The sequence below is a fragment of the Chelonus insularis genome, unplaced genomic scaffold (genome assembly GCF_013357705.1).
Source record: "Chelonus insularis isolate UGA/USDA-ARS -01 unplaced genomic scaffold, ASM1335770v1 contig_70_pilon, whole genome shotgun sequence".
NCBI classification, from domain to species: Eukaryota; Metazoa; Arthropoda; class Insecta; order Hymenoptera; family Braconidae; genus Chelonus; species Chelonus insularis.
The window spans coordinates 1,034,637-1,053,841 of NW_023276716.1; the positions used below are offsets into that span (position 1 = coordinate 1,034,637).

Consider the following 19,205-nt stretch of genomic DNA (forward strand, 5'->3'; position numbering starts at 1 on the left):
AATAATAAAATTTCCTCTCAATTGAACATTCGAATTTCTGTGAGCTAACAAATCGCCATATGGTTTCTTCAATGTTATCCGAGTAAGCCTATTAATGATGCATTCATATTTGTATGCAGTCTTGTATCCAATTTAAAAAAGATGATATATTTGCGAGCTTGAATGAGGCAGAAGAAAGTTCGCATTTCCAAAAGTTTTATTGCTAATTAAATCATTTTAACCAATAAATTTATTCATGTAAAATTGAAAAAACGTAAAAAAAGCAAACATTGTTTATTTTATCATCAACATTAATATAAAAGAAACATTCTTAAAAATACTTGAAGATAAAAATATTTAAAAGAATTAAATAATAGTGATGACAAACGATTAAATATTATTTTATTTATATTTAAAGAATCAAAAAATCATTTATGTGATTTTTCTCTGGCCATCCTGAGCGGGAGGATGTCTTCGGAGAGCCGGTTGTATCGACATAGGTTGACTGCAGTTTCTCTGTGTCTTCGTGCAAATGTGATACAATGATTGAGGTGTAAGTCGTCTACAGACGCAACCTGATAGGACTATGTGAGTAATAGTTTATCGGGTAGAATGGAAGTGGTGAGCCTGTAGAGGGAGGAGGAGAACCTACAGGGAATGAGCGTAAGGATAAGGAGGAAATGTTGTAAAACACTTGGCTCTAACTAGGGATATAATTAAAATAAATGCTCAATATATATTTATTTTCAAAAATGACAAATTACAAAAATTTTTATTATATAATAATATATGTCATAAATCGAAGATGAAAATACAATAAATAAATAAATAAAACAAACAACACTCGATTCTCATAAGCATAAGCTACACGCACTAATTCATAACTAAATATTAAAAAATATTTCAATAGTATTTATAAACAATACAATTTATTATAATTAAGAATAATTACGATAAATGAAATCATAAAAATTTTTATTGATTCTCTATTAATATTTTGAATAGCATAAAATTTTTTGTGGAAAAAATAAATCCTAAAAATATATTTTTACTATATAGAATATAATCTTAATATATTTTTGGCAGAAAGTCATGTATTCTGAATATACTCCAAGATCATATCTTACCAAATACATGCATGATAAATATATTTTTATCTATAAATGAAAATATAATAAAATATATTTTAACGGTAAATATAAATATTTCCAATATATTTTGAAATAATATTTCTTTTCGTACGGGATATTTAATGAATCAAACATAAATAAATAAATAAGTGCACAGCATAAGGAACAACTCTTTAAATCATAATAGAGGTTTGCTTTTTTTGCAGAAAAATTAATTGATGACAATTATTGATGGAGGTAATCAACCAATTGATTGAAATAGATATGCTAATAGCGCGATAGTTGATTCTATTTTCCAACGCTTTTATAAAAACAATTTTATATTCACCGATTCTAAGTTTCACTCGATAGACACTTATTCAACATATTGGCAGGACAAGCGCAAAGCCACGACAATCCGCAAGCGCAGGCTTTCCAATACTTGCTGTCCCCGCGTAAAAACTACTACATTTAGTTGCCGCTTCTCGTATCGCGCGGATGTTATTTGAAAATTCATATGATTCCCTCAGAGTATTAGAAACTTATCATTCAAACAAAAAGAATTCATATATTTGAAGAATCTCGTGGTGTGTATATTGAAAAATGAAGTGTTAAAATTATTAATAAAAAAGCATTGTTAATAAACAAATGAGTTAATTATGACTGAGTGATGTTTTTTTTTTTTTTGAGACAAAAAATTTACGATTTAGAGAAATTAATGATGTGAAGTTTGGAAAAAGCATAAGTGAGAAAAAATGGTCAAAAAATTTGAGTTGATTAAAATGAGTGAACCTTGAAACCTGATCAAAGAGGTACAAAGTACTGAAATAATAGCATTAAGAATTACATGGTAATGCATTTTTTCCCTTTTAATTCTTTAAATCTAGTAATATTTTTGTAATGGATGATTTAATTATCCCCTTGACGAACTGAAAAACATTTTATTTTAGAAAATGTTTTCATTGGTGGAGAATTTTAATGCGCTGAAATATTAAGTAGCTTAAGTGCTCGAAATGTTGTTAAAGAATAGAGTTAAATCAAGTAATTTTTTTGAGAAGTTAGCCAAACTTAAAAAGTTTCATTCAATGTCATGGAAGTTACGTAATGAAGAATTTATCCTTCTTCTTGTCATCAAAATGCAACAATTTAATTGTAAAATTCAAGCATTCTTATAATATTTATCCTTTAAACTAATATATATGTAAATAAATTAAACTTAATGTGTAAATAATTGAAACTTAACTAAAGCAATCATGAGATTACTCAAAAATTATTGTACATATTTTATGAAGATTTAATAATTGAGATGTTTCAAATACTCCAGACGATAAAAAAAATCGCTAAAAAAAGTATCTCAACTTTATTTTCTCGTGTTTGTGAATTAGTAAAAAATTTTATAAACAATTAACGAAGGAAGTTGGATAATCGAAAAAATTAATTTTTTATTTATTTTTTTTCTGGGAGAGAAGTGATATATCTATTTTATCACAAATTAAACTTGCATTTCAATGAACGATTCCTTTGTATAGCAAACATACCAATGTGATAATCTTGTAATAATATGGATATGTTTACGCTAAGTATGAACTGTTACTAACAATTTTAGTGACAATAATAAGAGTCGAGAAATTTTTCAAGTAATAAATAAACTTCTAAAGAAAAATTGCTGTACTAATGAATCAAATAAAATTTTTTGAAAGAGTAGCAATATTGCAAGTATAATGCGAAAGTGCAATATGAAACCCGTGAATAATTAAACTAAAAGAAAAAAATGTCTCAAAGCAATTTCAGAGATTGATTTTTTTAACTATCAAATATCGTAAATTATCTTCACCTTGAAAATTATTCATAATGTATGCTACTCTACATTTGTAAAGTAACTGAATAAACGAAACCAGTATTAACTGAACCAGTTAAAATAGAAACAGTCAATAAATATCACATTTCTGGAAAGCACGCTTTTAATGAAGGAACTGAGAATTTTTTAAAATTCTAAATTAATCTAAAAGATGTTCTTTAATTTATTTCCATTCCGTCCATAATAAATTTGATTCTACTTTTACTTTACGATCAACTTTAAAGCTCAAGAGATTTCATTTCATAATGATTTTTCTTATCGATGAAAACTTATTCAAATCAATTCTCATCTTCATATTTGTTGATAAAAATTTCTCTAGATTACTTCATAACGCAATACTGAGTAATTAATTAAATTTATTAAAAACATATCGACTTATCTATCAAAAAATATGTTTTAATCGAACGCGTTTATTCATACAGTAACGTCTAAAAGTTTTTTTTTTTTTTTTAAATTCAATCTACACTTTACTGAACAATGTGAAATATTTCATTGAAAGTTACAGCAAAAAATTTATTATACTTCCTACGAGAGATGTAATAAATTTAATATGTAGTCTGAGTGTAAAAGAGGAGCAAATTCCATCCATGGCAATAAGCAATTTAGGGAAATGTAAATGTCAAAATATTTTTGAGTGATACTGTAGGTAAGATGAATTTACGTACTCATACAAATACTTATACAATTATCAGAACAATGATACATTAGTGAATAGATACCTTATGTGTCAATAAAAACCAGAAGTTGATGGTAAACTGTATTCAAAAAACGTCTCAACAATAATAATGATGATGTTAGATTTTTAAATTATAATGAAGCGATTTTTTCGTAATAATTTAGTTTTAAGTTAAGTATTCATTCTAGTTTTGAATCTAAAATCAGTATCAGTAAATTAATTTCTCTATCGGTTTTCATATGGATCAAGAAAACTTTGGATTTAAAGCTTAGTGAAACTGTTTTGATTTTCTAATTTAATGTCAACAAGTTTTGTACTCACATAACTTTTACTCATCCGTGAGTAAGTAATATTTGTACGAATATACCAATAGTTTAATAGTTACATACTTCATCAAAGTAAATCAGAGTTTAATTTTAATACTACTAGAGTACTTGAACAAAGTTTCCATAAATTATTAATAGAACATGCATGCATATCATTATAATTGACATTGTTAAAAACAGGAGGATTTAACTATTAAATATCAAATGGAATATTAACATAAATTCAACTGTTTGGATTTTTAAAGTGTTATTACTCATCAGGATAAAGTTTTACATTACAAAAAAATATTATCTATAAAGTGGTCAAAATTTTATCAAATCATGGATTAATTAGTGGCTTTGGTTGTTGAAAGAATAAATATTCATTATAATAATTATTTATATTAAAAAGAATGATAATAAAAAGAGCAAACAAATTAGAGAATCAAATTAAAAAAAATTAAACTGATGGAAAAGATTAAAGTTAGTTTACTTTAGAATGTTCGTGAAATCTCGATGAAATTTCACTAAAGTAACTTTATTGATTTCAAGAAGAACAATAATATGCTTTCAATAACGTTTGCTTTTTTGTTTCTTGGTTTGCTAAATCTACCGAAGTTTGTACAAGTCCTGGTAGATAAGGTCCGCTGATTAATGTTAGCGTCTATCAGGAAGATTAATTCGAAAACGAGCTGTTGCTTATTATCTCTTTGGTCGTCAGTTAGATCGACGTACTAAGCCTTATCATTTCTTATTATTGTGACAACGTTAAGACTCATTATTAACTGTTAACTATACTGAAAGAAAAAAAAATCTGCCAGTTTTTTTCTCGACTATTCATTTACAAAAGCACAATCATGGTTATTTATTGCTCAATTTTATTTAAACATAAGGTAATTAAAATTTTTCATGAAATTCAGCAGGTAATTTTTTTTTGCTTAAAAGCATCTCCATTTGCGAACGTTACAGCAATTTAAATAATCAAAATATTCTGTACAGGAAATTTAGTAGAATAGAATTAAATATCGCTATCATTTGTATCACTAAAATGTGATACATTTTGTGCTTTTTATTCCCAACAGATTTCTAATTTTCTCGAATGTGTATTTTTTCTTATTCCTTATGAAGAATAGGCATGGATTTCCGAGCTTTACCTTACGATTAATCGTCTAGACATGGGTCGCGTCGCGAACAAGATACGAGAGTTATATAAAATTTAAGTTACAAAGTTACCGTCTGGATTATATAGAAAGCCATGATTAATACGAATAAATCGGTCTTGAGGTGCTTAAGTTACTTACAACGTCATTTCAAGAATACAATAACGAAAAACTACTTTAAAATCTCTGCAAATCAAGCCAAGTTCTCAACAGTTTTTATTTTATTCACATCATAGATAAACTCACCAGAATAATTTGAATATCTAATTTTATCTGTGAAATATTTCTAACTGATGGTTGACTTTACTGAACGAGTTATCTCTGAAAAAAAACCTTCAAGATAATTTTATGTAAATTGATCTGGCGTAGTAGCAGAAAATAAATTATGGACAATATGGTTATCAATATTAACTTATTGTCAACATTTAATTTTTCGCTTGAAAAAATTGCTTTGCTTTTTGAGGTAAATTACAACACTATGTGAGAAAAAAAAATTGTTTATTTATTAGATGAATTTTTATTTTCACTTTTGATAAAAATTTTCGCTCGAAAACTGGTTGAATAAAAAGAATTGAAGTGAAAAACGAAATATAAGTAATTTTTATATAAGATATTGACTTCAAAATTCACAAGTTGATGAGATATATTGAGATATACAAGGGAATTCATGATATGTATTTTTGAGAAAAAAGTTTTTGAAAAACGAAGAATGTTGTTATTTGTTTTAATCTAATCAGTACTTTAATGATGACTATACTTACCTGAAAGAATTTAGATTGATTTTCTCAGTAGAATGGGAAGAGTGTTTTTCTATACGTAGTTATCATCATTATGAACATTATTAAATTAATAACAATAATAAGAATAATAATAATAATAATAATCAGAAGAAAAAGCAGTTAGAGTAAAACATATTTTATTTCTATCATCTTTATATTTGTCGCAAAAAGAGCTAACTATTGTTTACTCTACTATTATCATTAACTTATTTGTAATAATTGAAAAAAAAGTATTTCTCTATAATAGGTGAAATGTGATTCTTTCTTAAAAAAAGGCATGACCGGTTATCGTCATAATTTAAGTGTTGATTGGTTGTTAGAAGTAATGCCGAGAAAGATTTTTAACTTAAAAATAAAATAAAAATATCAGTACTCTCCAGTGATCTGGGGAAAAAATGATAAAATTTAGCTAGTTTACTATTTCTTTCAGTTTTTTGATTCTGCATTAAAAATAGCTAGACTGGTTTTGCTGAAAACTTAATCAGTTTTAATTTGCGTAATTATGTTTCGAATGCAATTGTTCCCACGTTGATATCATGTTTTGTTCTCGAGATAATCGAAGCGAGAAATAATTCCGAACGCACATACGAACACACCCACATACAGAAGTCCACTCAAAAACTATTATATTGGACTCCACATCCAGAAATTATATATAATGGCAAATTTGATATGTATAATCAACTTTTAGAAATCTAATCCATTTAAATAAAATAATTCTTGCTTCTTTTAACTTATAAATTCAAAAAACAAAACATTAAAGACTGTTGACAGTGAATGAATAATGTAAATTTACTGGTAAAAAAAGGTCTGTGTCCACTATCTGGCCTTCAGAATTTCCTAGGTCAAATGTTGGAGAAAGAAAAACACCGTTAAATCCCTAAAAATAATATTCGTAAATGATAAAAATTTCTGCACCGAAAAAATTTACAAACTATTAATCAAGAAGTCAAGCCATATAAATCCAAAAGTCTCAATAAGTCTCAAAACTTTTATGACCCTTCTGGAAATCATCAATAATCTAACACAAAATTTACAAGTAAATATGTAAGCAGATATATCCATATAAAAATTTTATTTTATTTTTTTTTTAGATCACCATTCCTCAGCATGACCAACATTTCGTGGTACTCCGAGGATGAAAGTATTGAGCCACCATGGCCATCAATGACCAACATGACTTACGAATTCACTGAGAACGATACATTATATGAAGACTTTGGTAAGTGATAGTATGCAAACGACTATCTAACTCAATTACTTCTTCAACAGTATCTTGAAAATTCAAATTATTCAACCAATATTTAAGCTGATGAGATAACCATAATATTCACCCTCGAGTTTCATACCACACATTTTATCCAGCACATTTTTCGCTTAGCAAACGATGTAAAAAATATTATCAATGCATTATCACCGGATTGGTGCAGAAAGAAAATACGAGTTATCTTCAGGCTTTGTTCTTACAAATTACCTCATATTTTCAAGATCCTTTGAATCCACTATCATCCATTATCATTTTTCTTAAACTATAAAACGAAAATGATGAAATGGAAACGAAGGGATGTGATGTCTAGGCCAATATTCTTTATGTTCGAAATATCTGATCAAACTGAATGCTTACATAAAACATACAAATGATAAATAAAGAACAAACAGAATAATTCTACAACATGTTTAACAAAATCATGAATATTTTATTTTTATTCTAATCTATCTGATTATAGACAGCCTGTACGATGTTCCTGTTGGCATTATATTCCTCCTTAGTATCTGCTATGGAAGCATATCTGTACTTGCTGTTGTGGGCAATTCCCTTGTGATGTGGATCATTGCTACTTCTAGGAGAATGCAAAGTGTTACCAATTCGTTCATTGCTAACCTTGCTCTTGCTGACATTGTCATTGGTCTATTTGTGATACCATTCCAAGTATGTTGAATTAAATCAATTTTTTGAATAAAGAATTTCAGAGATAAATTGCATAAAATTTTTTGTAGCTTAAATCAAAAATAAAAATAGCTGTATAGAACAACAAACGAATAAAAATATGATGTCAAAATTAAATTTTTTCTAATTGGAATATTTGTTAAAATTATTTTTTTTTCAATTTAAATGAAATTACTAAAGAAAAACTCCACGAATAGCTAAACCATATTTCAATGCTTTAAAAAAAAAGTTATTCAAAAACCCTCTATTAGATTTCGTTTATGTAGTCGAAAAATTAGTGAGAATAGTTAAAAGTTAAATATTAGTGTTTTTTTTTGTCATTTGTATCATTCAATTACATGAAAAAATTTTTTAAATTAATCAAATCGAACCAGGTTCTAAAAAAAACTGTGAAATATCTTTTCAGTCTGATTATTTTTTAATAAAATATATACATTTAAAAAATAAAAAAAATTTGGCCAAAGATTGAACCACAAATCACTAGAAAAATGCATAAACCATTTTTCTCTCTAAAAAGAGAAATTTCTGAAAACAGAAATAAAAGAATTTGAAGAAAAAAAGAACTTAAAGTAGAGAGATTACTATTCAAAATCCTTTCGGAAAATAAATTACAGTTTTTTCCTACAATAATATTTGTTTAATTTGCTTTTAAATCGGACTAATGTTTCACGAAATGTACAAATACTCTAATTTTCATGCAGTCTATCTTCTTTGGAATTTTTGAAAAGTTGATGTTGTGGATATTTTTGCCACTTGAATAATTCAGAATTTTTTTTCATAGTTTCAAGCAGCATTACTTCAACGCTGGAATTTACCGCATTTTATGTGTGCTTTTTGTCCATTTGTGCAAGTACTTTGTGTAAATGTTTCTGTATTTACTCTGACGGCAATTGCAGTAGATCGACATCGTGCAATACTTAACCCTTTGAGGTATGAAATTGTAGAAACGTAGTCAAAGAAAAAAACAAAAATTAAATATTTTTTAAAAAGATTCGTTTTGCAATTCAGAATTCATTAAAATAATTGAAACCTTTATTTGAATAAATTAAATTATTATACTACTAATTTAAAATTTCATCATCTTTGATCTTTTATGATTTTTTTATATTTTTCGTTGTATCCTCGTAAAAGTCTGCAACTGGCGATCGTTCTGAGACCTTTAACCATTTGATTTCATGTCATTATTGACAATATCATTATTCTTATTACATAATAGTAAAACTGTAATTAATAAAACTTTTCTTTTAATTAATATACTGTTATTTTCTTCTTTGCTGATAGCAGAATTCATTCTATTGTCTCTAATATTCATCACTCGAGTTAAAAAACTTTTTAAGTTGAACGTTTCAATATATCAATTCAAGAAGTAATATTTTGCTAAGTGTTAAAGTATTTGATTTAATATTACGTCTTCGAGTAAACACTCAAATAAATATATTTATTATTTGTTCAAATGTTTTCTTCTGATATTGATTTCACGTGACAATACTAGATACTTATAACGTATAATTATATAATTAACTTATTAATTCAATCAATATTGACGTGTAAAATTGGTTAATAATAAAAAATCAGTTAAATCATGGGCTAATTCAATCTATCATCAGTGATTGACATGCAACATGTACTACATACTTTTGACTATTCATCAAAAACTTACTATTGATTATCAAATATTTTCTTAGAAAAAACTATCATCAATTGTTCTAATTTTTTAATGAAACAATTACTTTTAATTATAGAAAAATACATCAATCTTAATTAATTGAATATAAGAACTTGTAAAAAGTTAGGGTCCTTTGACATTTTAATTGTTCTTTTGAGATAGCAATGAAATAATAAGTGAAAATTATTAATAAATAGTATGAAAACGAATGAATTATAAAAATTGTTGTCAATCATTCATACTTTACTTTTTAAATTTAAAAAAGATTGAGTAAGCAATTAAATTTTCTCGATTGGCAATTAATTCAGAAGAATATCGATAAAAATTATTTTCTTTAAATAATTGAGGTTATTGGAGAATATTTAAAAAAAAAAATAAGTAGTTAACTGCTTTTGATCTTTTTTAAAAGATTCCGTCCTAATTAATATAAGATGATTGATCAAAGCTTTTCCTTTCGAACACTCATTAACATATTATTTCAGTGCACGACCAAGCAAACTACGTGCAAAGACGATCATCGCTGGGATTTGGCTATTAAGTGCGATTCTTGCGGCACCGATGGCAGCTGCTTTACGAGTTATCGACGTTCCTGAAAATATCGGTGGTAAGTTGAATATTTGTCAAGATCATTTATATCAATCCTATTCGACAGATAATATATTGAAATTTATATCAAAATATTTTTAAAATTATTTCTTTATACTCTGACTTTATTTTATTCAATAGCATTCCCTTCTACAATAGAATTTTGTCAATGCATTTAATACAAAATTAATAAAAATATTTTACTGTCATTATTATGAATAGTTTAAATTCAATTTATGCTATGATTGAAATATTGATAAATATCTCTACATTTATTTTCCTTTGAAATTTTATCAATAAACCAAGTTAAACAACAAATTAAACCTGATACAATTAACAACGTCATGTTATTAATAAATTTAAATTAAAGATTATTGTGAAAAAAAAAAAACATGACAACTTTGAAATAATTATGTCAACAGTATTTCACGTCTCTACGTCTTTCTACATGATGAATTCACACGTTGTGATTACATAATATTTGAATGAACATTTTCATAATTGGAACTAGAACGCTGTTACTAACAAAAAAGAGCTTTTGATTAGTTACCTTAACTTATTATTACATCACTTAGTGAAACTACAATTACTCTAATAATAACAATTTTAATGATAATTGTTTTTATTCTCAAACAGGTAGAATTCATTTGAAACCTTTCTGCCAAAACGAAAACTTATCTGAAAAATCAATGCTCATTTACAGAGCATTACTTGGTTTTTTACAGTATTTAACTCCTCTTTCAATAATATCCTGCGTGTATACACGCATGGCATTCAGACTTTGGGGTAATAAAACTCCAGGAAATGCTCAAGACTCACGTGATGCTAATCTCATGAAAAATAAAAAAAAGGTAATCATTTATGATGTTTTAATTTAATATCATTATATTGATTATATATATATATATATATATTGATTAAATATCATTTTTACTTTCAGGTAATTAAAATGTTGGTAATAGTAGTTGCACTATTTGCAATCTGCTGGCTTCCACTTCAGACGTATAATGTTTTTCAATACACTTATCCAGAAATAAATGAGTAAGTAAATTGCTTCTGAAATTATATTAATAGATGAAAAAGAGCGTTCTCCATTGCAATTTAAATAAAAATTTTTTCAATGAAAATTAATAATTCATTTTAGATACCGTTATATCAACATCATTTGGTTTTGCTTTGATTGGCTAGCAATGTCGAACAGTTGCTACAATCCTTTCATTTATGGAATTTACAATGTGAGTTACAACCTATTTCAAGAATCGTCTCATTGATCTGTTTATGTTAATTAATCCAAAATAATCTCCTCTTCAATATTTTGGATTAAAATTAAATTTAAGTTGTATTATCTTGTTGAAGTGATTATTGATTATCTTTTAAGAAGTCTCCTCTTCAATATTTTGGATTAAAATTAAATTTAAGTTGTATTATTTTGTTGAAGTGATTATTGATTATTTTTTAAGAAAACATCTATTATGTGATATGAAAGTTATGATTTTTTTAATGTGAATCAGTAAAATATTGTATATTAATAATTATCAGAATAATCGACTAAAATTACAGACATAACATGTGTTCTATTATGTCTTGACAATAAATTCAATTACGAAAGTAATTTGCTTTAGATTTTAGCAAGAGAGTTGTCAAGAGTTTAAGTAAAACCAGAACAGGCAATAACTTCATAGAATGAAAAACAATTAGCGAAAATTTATACATTAGAACTTACTTTCTAAAGGAAAATTCATAATTTCTAACTCATGGTGAATCCGTAGTATTTATAAAAGATTTTCATTTTTTAGTATTCTGACAAAGTAATGCCTATCAAAATAATGAAATTAAATTTGTAATTTTTTAGGAAAAGTTCAAGAGAGAATTTCAACAAAGGTTTCCATTTAAAACTAAAAATTGGACACCAAATAATCCTATTGATACTGACAAAACCCAAAGTACGAGGACGTCATTCAAATATATTCTTCGGTAATTTTTATATCATTTTAATTAAATATTAAATTTACGATATTTAAATTACGAAATATTATTAAAATACTTAGAAGAGAAGGTAGGATTATGGCCCCATATTTAATATGGTCCATTCATTTATTATGCAAGAACGGTGCGTCTTCCATCAACTAACCCAAATATACAAAGATATTGAAAAATAACTTTGTGACAATAAACAGAAACTTCGAAAAGTGATAATTGATAATAATTTAACAGAGTAGAATGTAATTGAATAAAAACAAAAAGTGACCTATAATACTACTTTTTTCTCTATTTAAAAAGTTTTTTTTATAAACTATATTATTTGTTTTGTTATGAACTTAAGATCTTTTTTAATTCTACAAAATATTATTACAAATATTTTCTACGAACAATTCAGTTTAGTAATTTTCATTCAAGAACTAAAAAAAGCAAAATAATTTTTATAACTGTTTCATTTCATTTCAACTTCAGGTACGACTGGCGGAAAACAACATCTAGGAGTTATACACAAGGTGCACCTTTGTGTAGAAGCGTTTCTCTACGAGATTCCTCACGTATACACACACAGGAAAGGAATAGTAATATTAATATCAACAATGCTCAAAGTAATCAACGAAATATCCATCAGACTTCCACAGATAATGAAACATATGCTTCTGAACTTTACGTTTATTCTTCTAATAAACACCAGCATGTGCAAAATCGAAATGGTCACGAAGAATTGTGAATGCTCTGATAAAACTCTATATTTGATGAACTTAATTCAATCATTACGTGTATGATAATAAAAAAATGATAAAATGTATGCTTTTTGTGAATGTTTTTGTAATTGATACAGTAAGGTGTGTGAGTATCGAATAATTGCATACTCTTATTCTAGTCATATATTGAAAAAATAAAATTGTAAATAAGATATTTCCATGTACAAAAATAATTGTGGAAAAGTAAATAACATATTTGAATTACTTTATTCTTGTAAATACAAAAAGAAAAAAAAGATTATAATGTATTAATTAATTTCGTGCTAAATATAGTACTTAATTTTTCATATTTCTATTAAAATCTTTAATATAAAGCAAAAACATACATTTTTTTACAACAAAAATATACTAGTTCGTACAAAAATATATCATTTAACAATATTTCTTGAAGATTACATGTATTATAGTAGTTAAGCAGAGTATTGAAAATTAATATGTATATATGTTAATTAATTAATAATTTAAAATATTTTTTAAAATAGTTGATAGTTCCAATTATAAAATTCTTATTTTTCCTAGTGTTAAATAGTTAATAAGCATGATTGAAAACTTGTGTAATATGAAAAGTAAGGTGCGATGTGAAAAAATTTATTTTAAGAAAATCAATTTAGTAAATAAGTGAGAAATGGAAACCGAATCAACTTATAGATTGGAAACCGGAAGAAACCGGAAAGACTTATAATTAACAAGATTAAATGAGATTAATGAAGAAAGATGCTATTAAATAATCAAGTCATTTTTTTTAAAATAAAAATTATAAATAATTTATAAAATCATTCATAAACATCCCATAGCACTGTAAATAATAGTTTTTCAGAATACCTTATTCTCTGTATCCAATTTAAAAATTTTAATTGATTAATAGCGTGAAAACAAACAATATTTGCCTAATCATAATTCATATTGTTTCTACGTTCTATATCACGAAGTTCTAAAATATCTGTTTTTAGATGAAGTTTCATTATTTCTCGCCAAATAAATTCTCTATGTTCTTCATTATTAATTCCTAATCGAAGAAGAATATTTTCGTTGATTCTCAAAAGTACTCGACCAGTTATATCATGCTGTAATTTGAATTTCACTAATCAATTTTACATCGATGGAATATTATCATACTTACTATTAAATAAAGATATCATACTACTTATAAATAATATCTGATAAATACTATAATAATTAGCATCAAATAGTTGACTATAAAATAATTTCATTTTTATTACATTGTATAAACTTACGTAGAGAAACTTTTCATGATAAAGTTGATAGTAATCACTGCAATGACGTCTCAACCATTTTTGTACGTCCAATACATTCCATAAATAAACAGGCCTGGGTCTGGCAGTTTTATTCTACAAGAAGAAACATAAATAAATGAAAGCATTTTTCTTCATGATCAGCCAAAAAAATATCTCGAATATCTCAATCAAACTAGTCTGACCTTTGATTTATACGGGCTCGTTACTTCTTCAACCATTGTCATAGATTTTAATTACTATTAAAATTTAATAATTAACCAATCTCAATTATTACAGTTGCAGACGTACAATTATTTTGTAATTGAAACAGATTTGGTAGTGGTTATTTTCTTGTTGATCCTCTATTTTTATACAACTTGCTGAATTTGTTTACAGAAACATATTATTAAACATCTTCATGCGTCCATTTTGAATAACTTTGATAAATTCTGGCAGAGGGCAGTGTCATAAAGGTTACCTGCTTATGGCAAATACAAAATATAATTCCTACATAACCGACAAAAGTTATTTTTATACCAAAACAAAATGAAAATTTTGTTAATAAATCATTTAAATTAATCAAGTACCTATTAATTCAAAGCAGAAAAAAATTAAAAATATTTGTCGTTATATATTCATAGATACTCCGTATAATGAAAAATTTATTTTTCAGTCATTATGTCGACTAGCATGGACATGCGCACAGAATCGTGTTTCCGGTTTCTCTTTCTCGATCGTCGTTGACCAAACTAAAATGGTAATAATAAAATCATTATTCTCTGTAAATAACAATTCGAGAAATAAAAAGTTAATTAATTACTATTTTGGAAAATATAATAGTTAATAAGTTGGATTATTTCCATTTTTTTAATACCAATTTAACTTTTCCTGTGTCGATTTATTAACTAAAGTGACATTTAGTGTACAAGCCATGTGGCGTTTTTACTTTAATTCAATCAAAAATCAGTGAAAATTATTTTATATTCATTTAATAATTTTTTAATATCATATTTCATATAACTTGTTGTCGATATACGTCTGTTTATCTTTTTAAACTTCTTCTTTAGATTCTATGACTTCAATAGTGTATTCATAACCTAAAAAGTGGCGGTTGCTTTCTCATTAATCAAGCCAATATGCTCCAAACTAAGAAACGAGTTCAAAGATATTCATTCAATAGATATAATTTTTCTTCAAGAAAACGTTAGAGTGATTCAAATGAATCTGTCAAATTTAATTCAATGAGAAACAAATCTCATAAACCACACATATGTATTTAAACAGACAATTAATTTACATTTATTGTTTTTTCAGACTTGTAAACGTCGAAACGGTGGACGTGCCAAACACGGCCGTGGTCATGTAAATCCTGTACGCTGCACCAACTGTGCTCGTTGTGTGCCCAAAGACAAGGCCATCAAAAAATTTGTGATTCGTAACATCGTTGAAGCAGCTGCTGTAAGAGACATTAACGAAGCTAGTGTTTATGATACTTACCAGCTCCCAAAACTTTACGCAAAATTACATTACTGCGTATCATGTGCTATTCACTCGAAAGTTGTACGTAACAGATCCAAGGCAGATCGTCGAATCCGAACACCACCACAGCGTAACTTCCCCCGGGTAATTATATTTGAAAAAAATTATTTGAACCATCAATTACTCTCTTATAAACTCAAAAAATCATCAATTAATCATTTTACTTATAATAAAAGAAAATACAAAATGTTAAAATGAATGATTTGAGCTTAAACATTGGACTATTTGTTTTTAATTTCAATATTTTATTTTTCAGGATATGCGCCAAGGTGGTCCTCAACAAAACAGGAAATAAAATAAGATGTATTTCTTTTAATTAAAAAAAAATAAATAAAATTATAAAAAAGAATAAAAGAGTATCCATGATTGATTCATTAATAAGAGATAAAATTTCCTATTATTCTCGAAAAATAACACTAAAGAGCAATTTTAATTCGATGATTTGATACATAAAAACGATGTTTAATTTAAAGTAAAAAAAAGCTATTATATCCAACAACAATATGGAGAACTCGATCGATAATTTTTTATTTGAAATATTTCAGTCTTACTACAAATAATATATAATTGCAACTATTCCTCTTCATTAATATTATTTAATAACTTTAATATTTTACATCAAAAAAAAATTATAAAAAAGTATTTGAAGACATTTTTAAAGATATCATGATAAATTTAACATGAAACAGTATTTACTTAACAAGTTGTAAATTTAAAAGTCCATTAATTAGAAACGTACTAAATAGTAAATTCATTATGCTGTCGATGTGTGAAAGTTCGTTAATTACTGAACCGTGCAGAAAGATTGAATTACAATAATCAGAATGCATTTTATAAATGTTGTAGTAAAGTTAAAAATACTCAAATTGACATTCTCTAAATATTTCTTAATATATATCGTTACAATTCGATTTTTGCCTTTGGAGCATCAATTGACGTTCATAAAGAATTAATGTACAACTTTTAAATATATTAAATTGAAGAATCATTTATTAGCCTCTTCCATGGCTTTCTTAAGCGTCTTTTCAAATATTTTCTTTGAATCACAGAAACCTTGTTTCGTTTTGCCAAATGAATTGGGACCTGCTGATGTTGGTGTTTCTCTTCCTATATTTCTCATTCTCATTCTCGCCTCAGCCGGCATTTCTTCAGGCTCGTCATCTTCATCAGCATTAAATACTGATGCAACTGTTGGTTTTGTTGGTACTACAGGTGCACTGGAAGGTTTCTAAAAAAATATCAATTTAAAGAAGACTTATTTTTATGTAACAATTAAATTATGAAGCATATTCGAAAAGTAACAAACTTACCGATGAAGATCCGAATTTGATTTGAAGTCCTTTTTTCTGGTCTGCTGATGGTTTCTTTCCAAAACCAAAAGTAAGTTTTTGTTTCTTAGAATCTCCTGGAAGATAACTTGATGATTCTTGTCTGTCATGTCTATCATGTCTATCATGTGATCGCAAAGGTGATCTGTCTCTCAACCTCTCGTCTTCGTCGCTGCTGTCCTCTCTTCTGTAGGTATTTGACCCTGATAATGTCAAACACTGGCAAAGTTCAGATTAAGTTAAACAAAGCTGATTTATTAACCAGAAAATTACAAGCAACATGCCTACAATGACTTAAAAATTTTTAATGCATTTTTTTCATTATTAGCTTATTAAATGAATCATACGTATTCTTAATTTAATATTCATATTCAAATGTGACATTAAGTGAAAGATATATTTCTCCAACAGTCTATTAGTTGATAGTAAATATAAATATTTGGATACTTCAAACCTCGAACAGCAAGTTTATTATCAAAAATATTATTTTCTTTATAGATGAACTATGACACCATTAGAAAATAACATTTTCTTAATTGGTTGTAAGTAATTTTCTATAATTGTAAAGTTCATGCGATTATGATTTCCATCTCAATCAAATGAGCTAAAATTATAACATTAATTAAGGATTGTTATATAATGTGACCATCAAGTCCTTGAGAACCATAAAATTCAGCGATGATATAAAACGATGAAATTGTATTTAAATGAGTGAAAAATGTGTCACGTATATTGATAACGGTTGGTGCAATATAATTACATTACATAAATAATAAAAATGAAGGGAAGTAATTGGTGAATGTCACAGTAACAGTGTAGTTTTATTACGAATAGAATTAAGTAAACCTTTTCGATAGCTGCTCTCTGGATGTCTCCTCGACATGATTATAGATTTCTTCAATTGTGAACTCTCGTTTTCACACGCGATTTGCGAAGAGAATGCTTGCAAATGATTCAGGTTACGTTTGATTATGAAAATATAAATTCATGAGAAGGCTAAATCACCACAAGAATGAAGAAACCGGAGAAATGGTAAATAGATTTCTATTTTATCAAAGATAGATGGTCAACAATCGATAATTATCGACTGTTGGTTCTTTGATTGAAAATTCCGAATTAAATTCTACGATGGCGGCAGTTGTTCTGAATATGACGCTCGGTCTCTCGACAAGAAAAGTTGATTTGCATCGTGTATTTCAAAAATTTTTGAAGAAATTGTAAAAAATTATTTTTTAATGTCTACAATGAAAAGAGAACTCATGAATATATGATTAATATTAATATCCATTTGCGTTCTGTAAGAATATATATCTGAGGTTCAGTAAACTACAAAAACACCAGATGTATTATGTATGACGCTTTACTCCTTAGCCAAAAAAGCGGTAAAAAGTATTTGGAGAAAGGCATGAAGAAATATTATTTATTTTGTCGAAGGATCAAGTAAGATTAAATAAATAATTTTTTGTTGAAAATATTTATTTTGAGTTTCAATCATTAATGGATTCTATTTACTGTTTTTAGCATCTACTATTTTACAACTCTTCACTGTGCTTATCATTAAATTCAACCTGAATAATAATTCAATGCAGGTATTTTTACTTAATTTTTATATTTCTATAAATATTTACAATCTAACAATATAATAATGTATAATAATACAATATTATATTATAGTATGTATTGAAATACTTCTTACTTGATAAAGATATGTTTTCTTATCTTTTTATATCCATGATACTGTTCTCACAGTGACTATTTGTAATATATTCAATTTAATTAAGTTGTAATCTCAACTTATCAAAAATATTAACCAGGCTTTCCTCATTTCCTTCTCTCAAAAAAAGGTAGCTAAATATAGTAGAAAGGGTTTTTACATCTTCAAGTTAATTTTAAGTCTACTTTAGATAATTAAACCATTACAAAACTCTTATCAACTTGATAAAAAGTTAATTTTTTCCCAAGTAGTTCAGCTGACACCGCTTCATGTTATTATTAGTAATTACTAATTCATATTCCATATTTCTATATGATGTTTTCACTCATTGACTTATTTTCGGTTATTTAGCTAAATGAACATATACCATCTGACAAGATTCTACGAATTCAGAAATGAGTTTTCAAGTTTGAAGTATATGACGTTAATGAGTTCTTTACTTGAAATCTTTTTCAACATGTTTCAAAACCCGGATCACATTTTGATACTGACACGAACACCCGCGGTGAATCATGGATATTCTTTTCTCTCAAGTATTCACGTTCAAGCATACCATACGTACTAGAGTACGTGGAATGTTTTT

General features: G+C 26.6%; 4 protein-coding genes across 12 annotated transcripts; 2 read left to right on the forward strand and 2 right to left on the reverse strand.

Moving 5' to 3' along the window:
- The first annotated feature begins 1,491 nt into the window (after positions 1-1,491).
- On the forward strand, positions 1,492-12,850 carry LOC118070963 (RYamide receptor-like). 9 transcript variants are annotated; one of them, XM_035089870.1, is made up of 11 exons: positions 4,218-4,820; positions 5,010-5,550; positions 6,961-7,088; positions 7,594-7,796; positions 8,596-8,744; positions 9,963-10,084; positions 10,702-10,916; positions 11,006-11,106; positions 11,210-11,300; positions 11,918-12,039; positions 12,517-12,850. In XM_035089870.1, the coding sequence occupies exons 3-11, from the start codon at positions 6,977-6,979 to the stop codon at positions 12,770-12,772; spliced, it is 1,371 nt and encodes a 456-aa protein (XP_034945761.1). In that variant the 5' UTR covers positions 4,218-4,820; positions 5,010-5,550; positions 6,961-6,976; the 3' UTR covers positions 12,773-12,850. The 9 variants fall into 9 exon arrangements, with proteins under 9 accessions (XP_034945758.1, XP_034945759.1, XP_034945765.1 ...); XM_035089867.1 differs by lacking the exons at positions 4,218-4,820; positions 5,010-5,550 and adding an exon at positions 1,492-1,938; XM_035089868.1 differs by lacking the exons at positions 4,218-4,820; positions 5,010-5,550 and adding an exon at positions 1,492-1,900.
- Positions 12,851-13,313: 463 nt separating this feature from the next.
- Positions 13,314-14,467, reverse strand: ave (Protein aveugle). Its single transcript, XM_035089879.1, has 3 exons — positions 14,245-14,467; positions 14,042-14,155; positions 13,314-13,870 (listed from the first exon to the last, which is right to left on the reverse strand). The coding sequence occupies exons 1-3, from the start codon at positions 14,284-14,286 to the stop codon at positions 13,694-13,696; spliced, it is 333 nt and encodes a 110-aa protein (XP_034945770.1). The 5' UTR covers positions 14,287-14,467; the 3' UTR covers positions 13,314-13,693.
- A 224-nt stretch (positions 14,468-14,691) lies between these two features.
- Positions 14,692-15,934, forward strand: RpS26 (ribosomal protein S26). The gene is made up of 3 exons (XM_035089878.1): positions 14,692-14,798; positions 15,356-15,664; positions 15,837-15,934. Exons 1-3 carry the CDS (start codon positions 14,796-14,798, stop codon positions 15,873-15,875), a joined length of 351 nt encoding a protein of 116 aa, XP_034945769.1. The 5' UTR covers positions 14,692-14,795; the 3' UTR covers positions 15,876-15,934.
- Positions 15,935-16,552: 618 nt separating this feature from the next.
- On the reverse strand, positions 16,553-17,899 carry LOC118070913 (PEST proteolytic signal-containing nuclear protein-like). Its single transcript, XM_035089786.1, has 3 exons — positions 17,755-17,899; positions 16,891-17,111; positions 16,553-16,808 (listed from the first exon to the last, which is right to left on the reverse strand). Exons 1-3 carry the CDS (start codon positions 17,789-17,791, stop codon positions 16,566-16,568), a joined length of 501 nt encoding a protein of 166 aa, XP_034945677.1. The 5' UTR covers positions 17,792-17,899; the 3' UTR covers positions 16,553-16,565.
- Between the last annotated feature and the right edge of the window lie 1,306 nt (positions 17,900-19,205).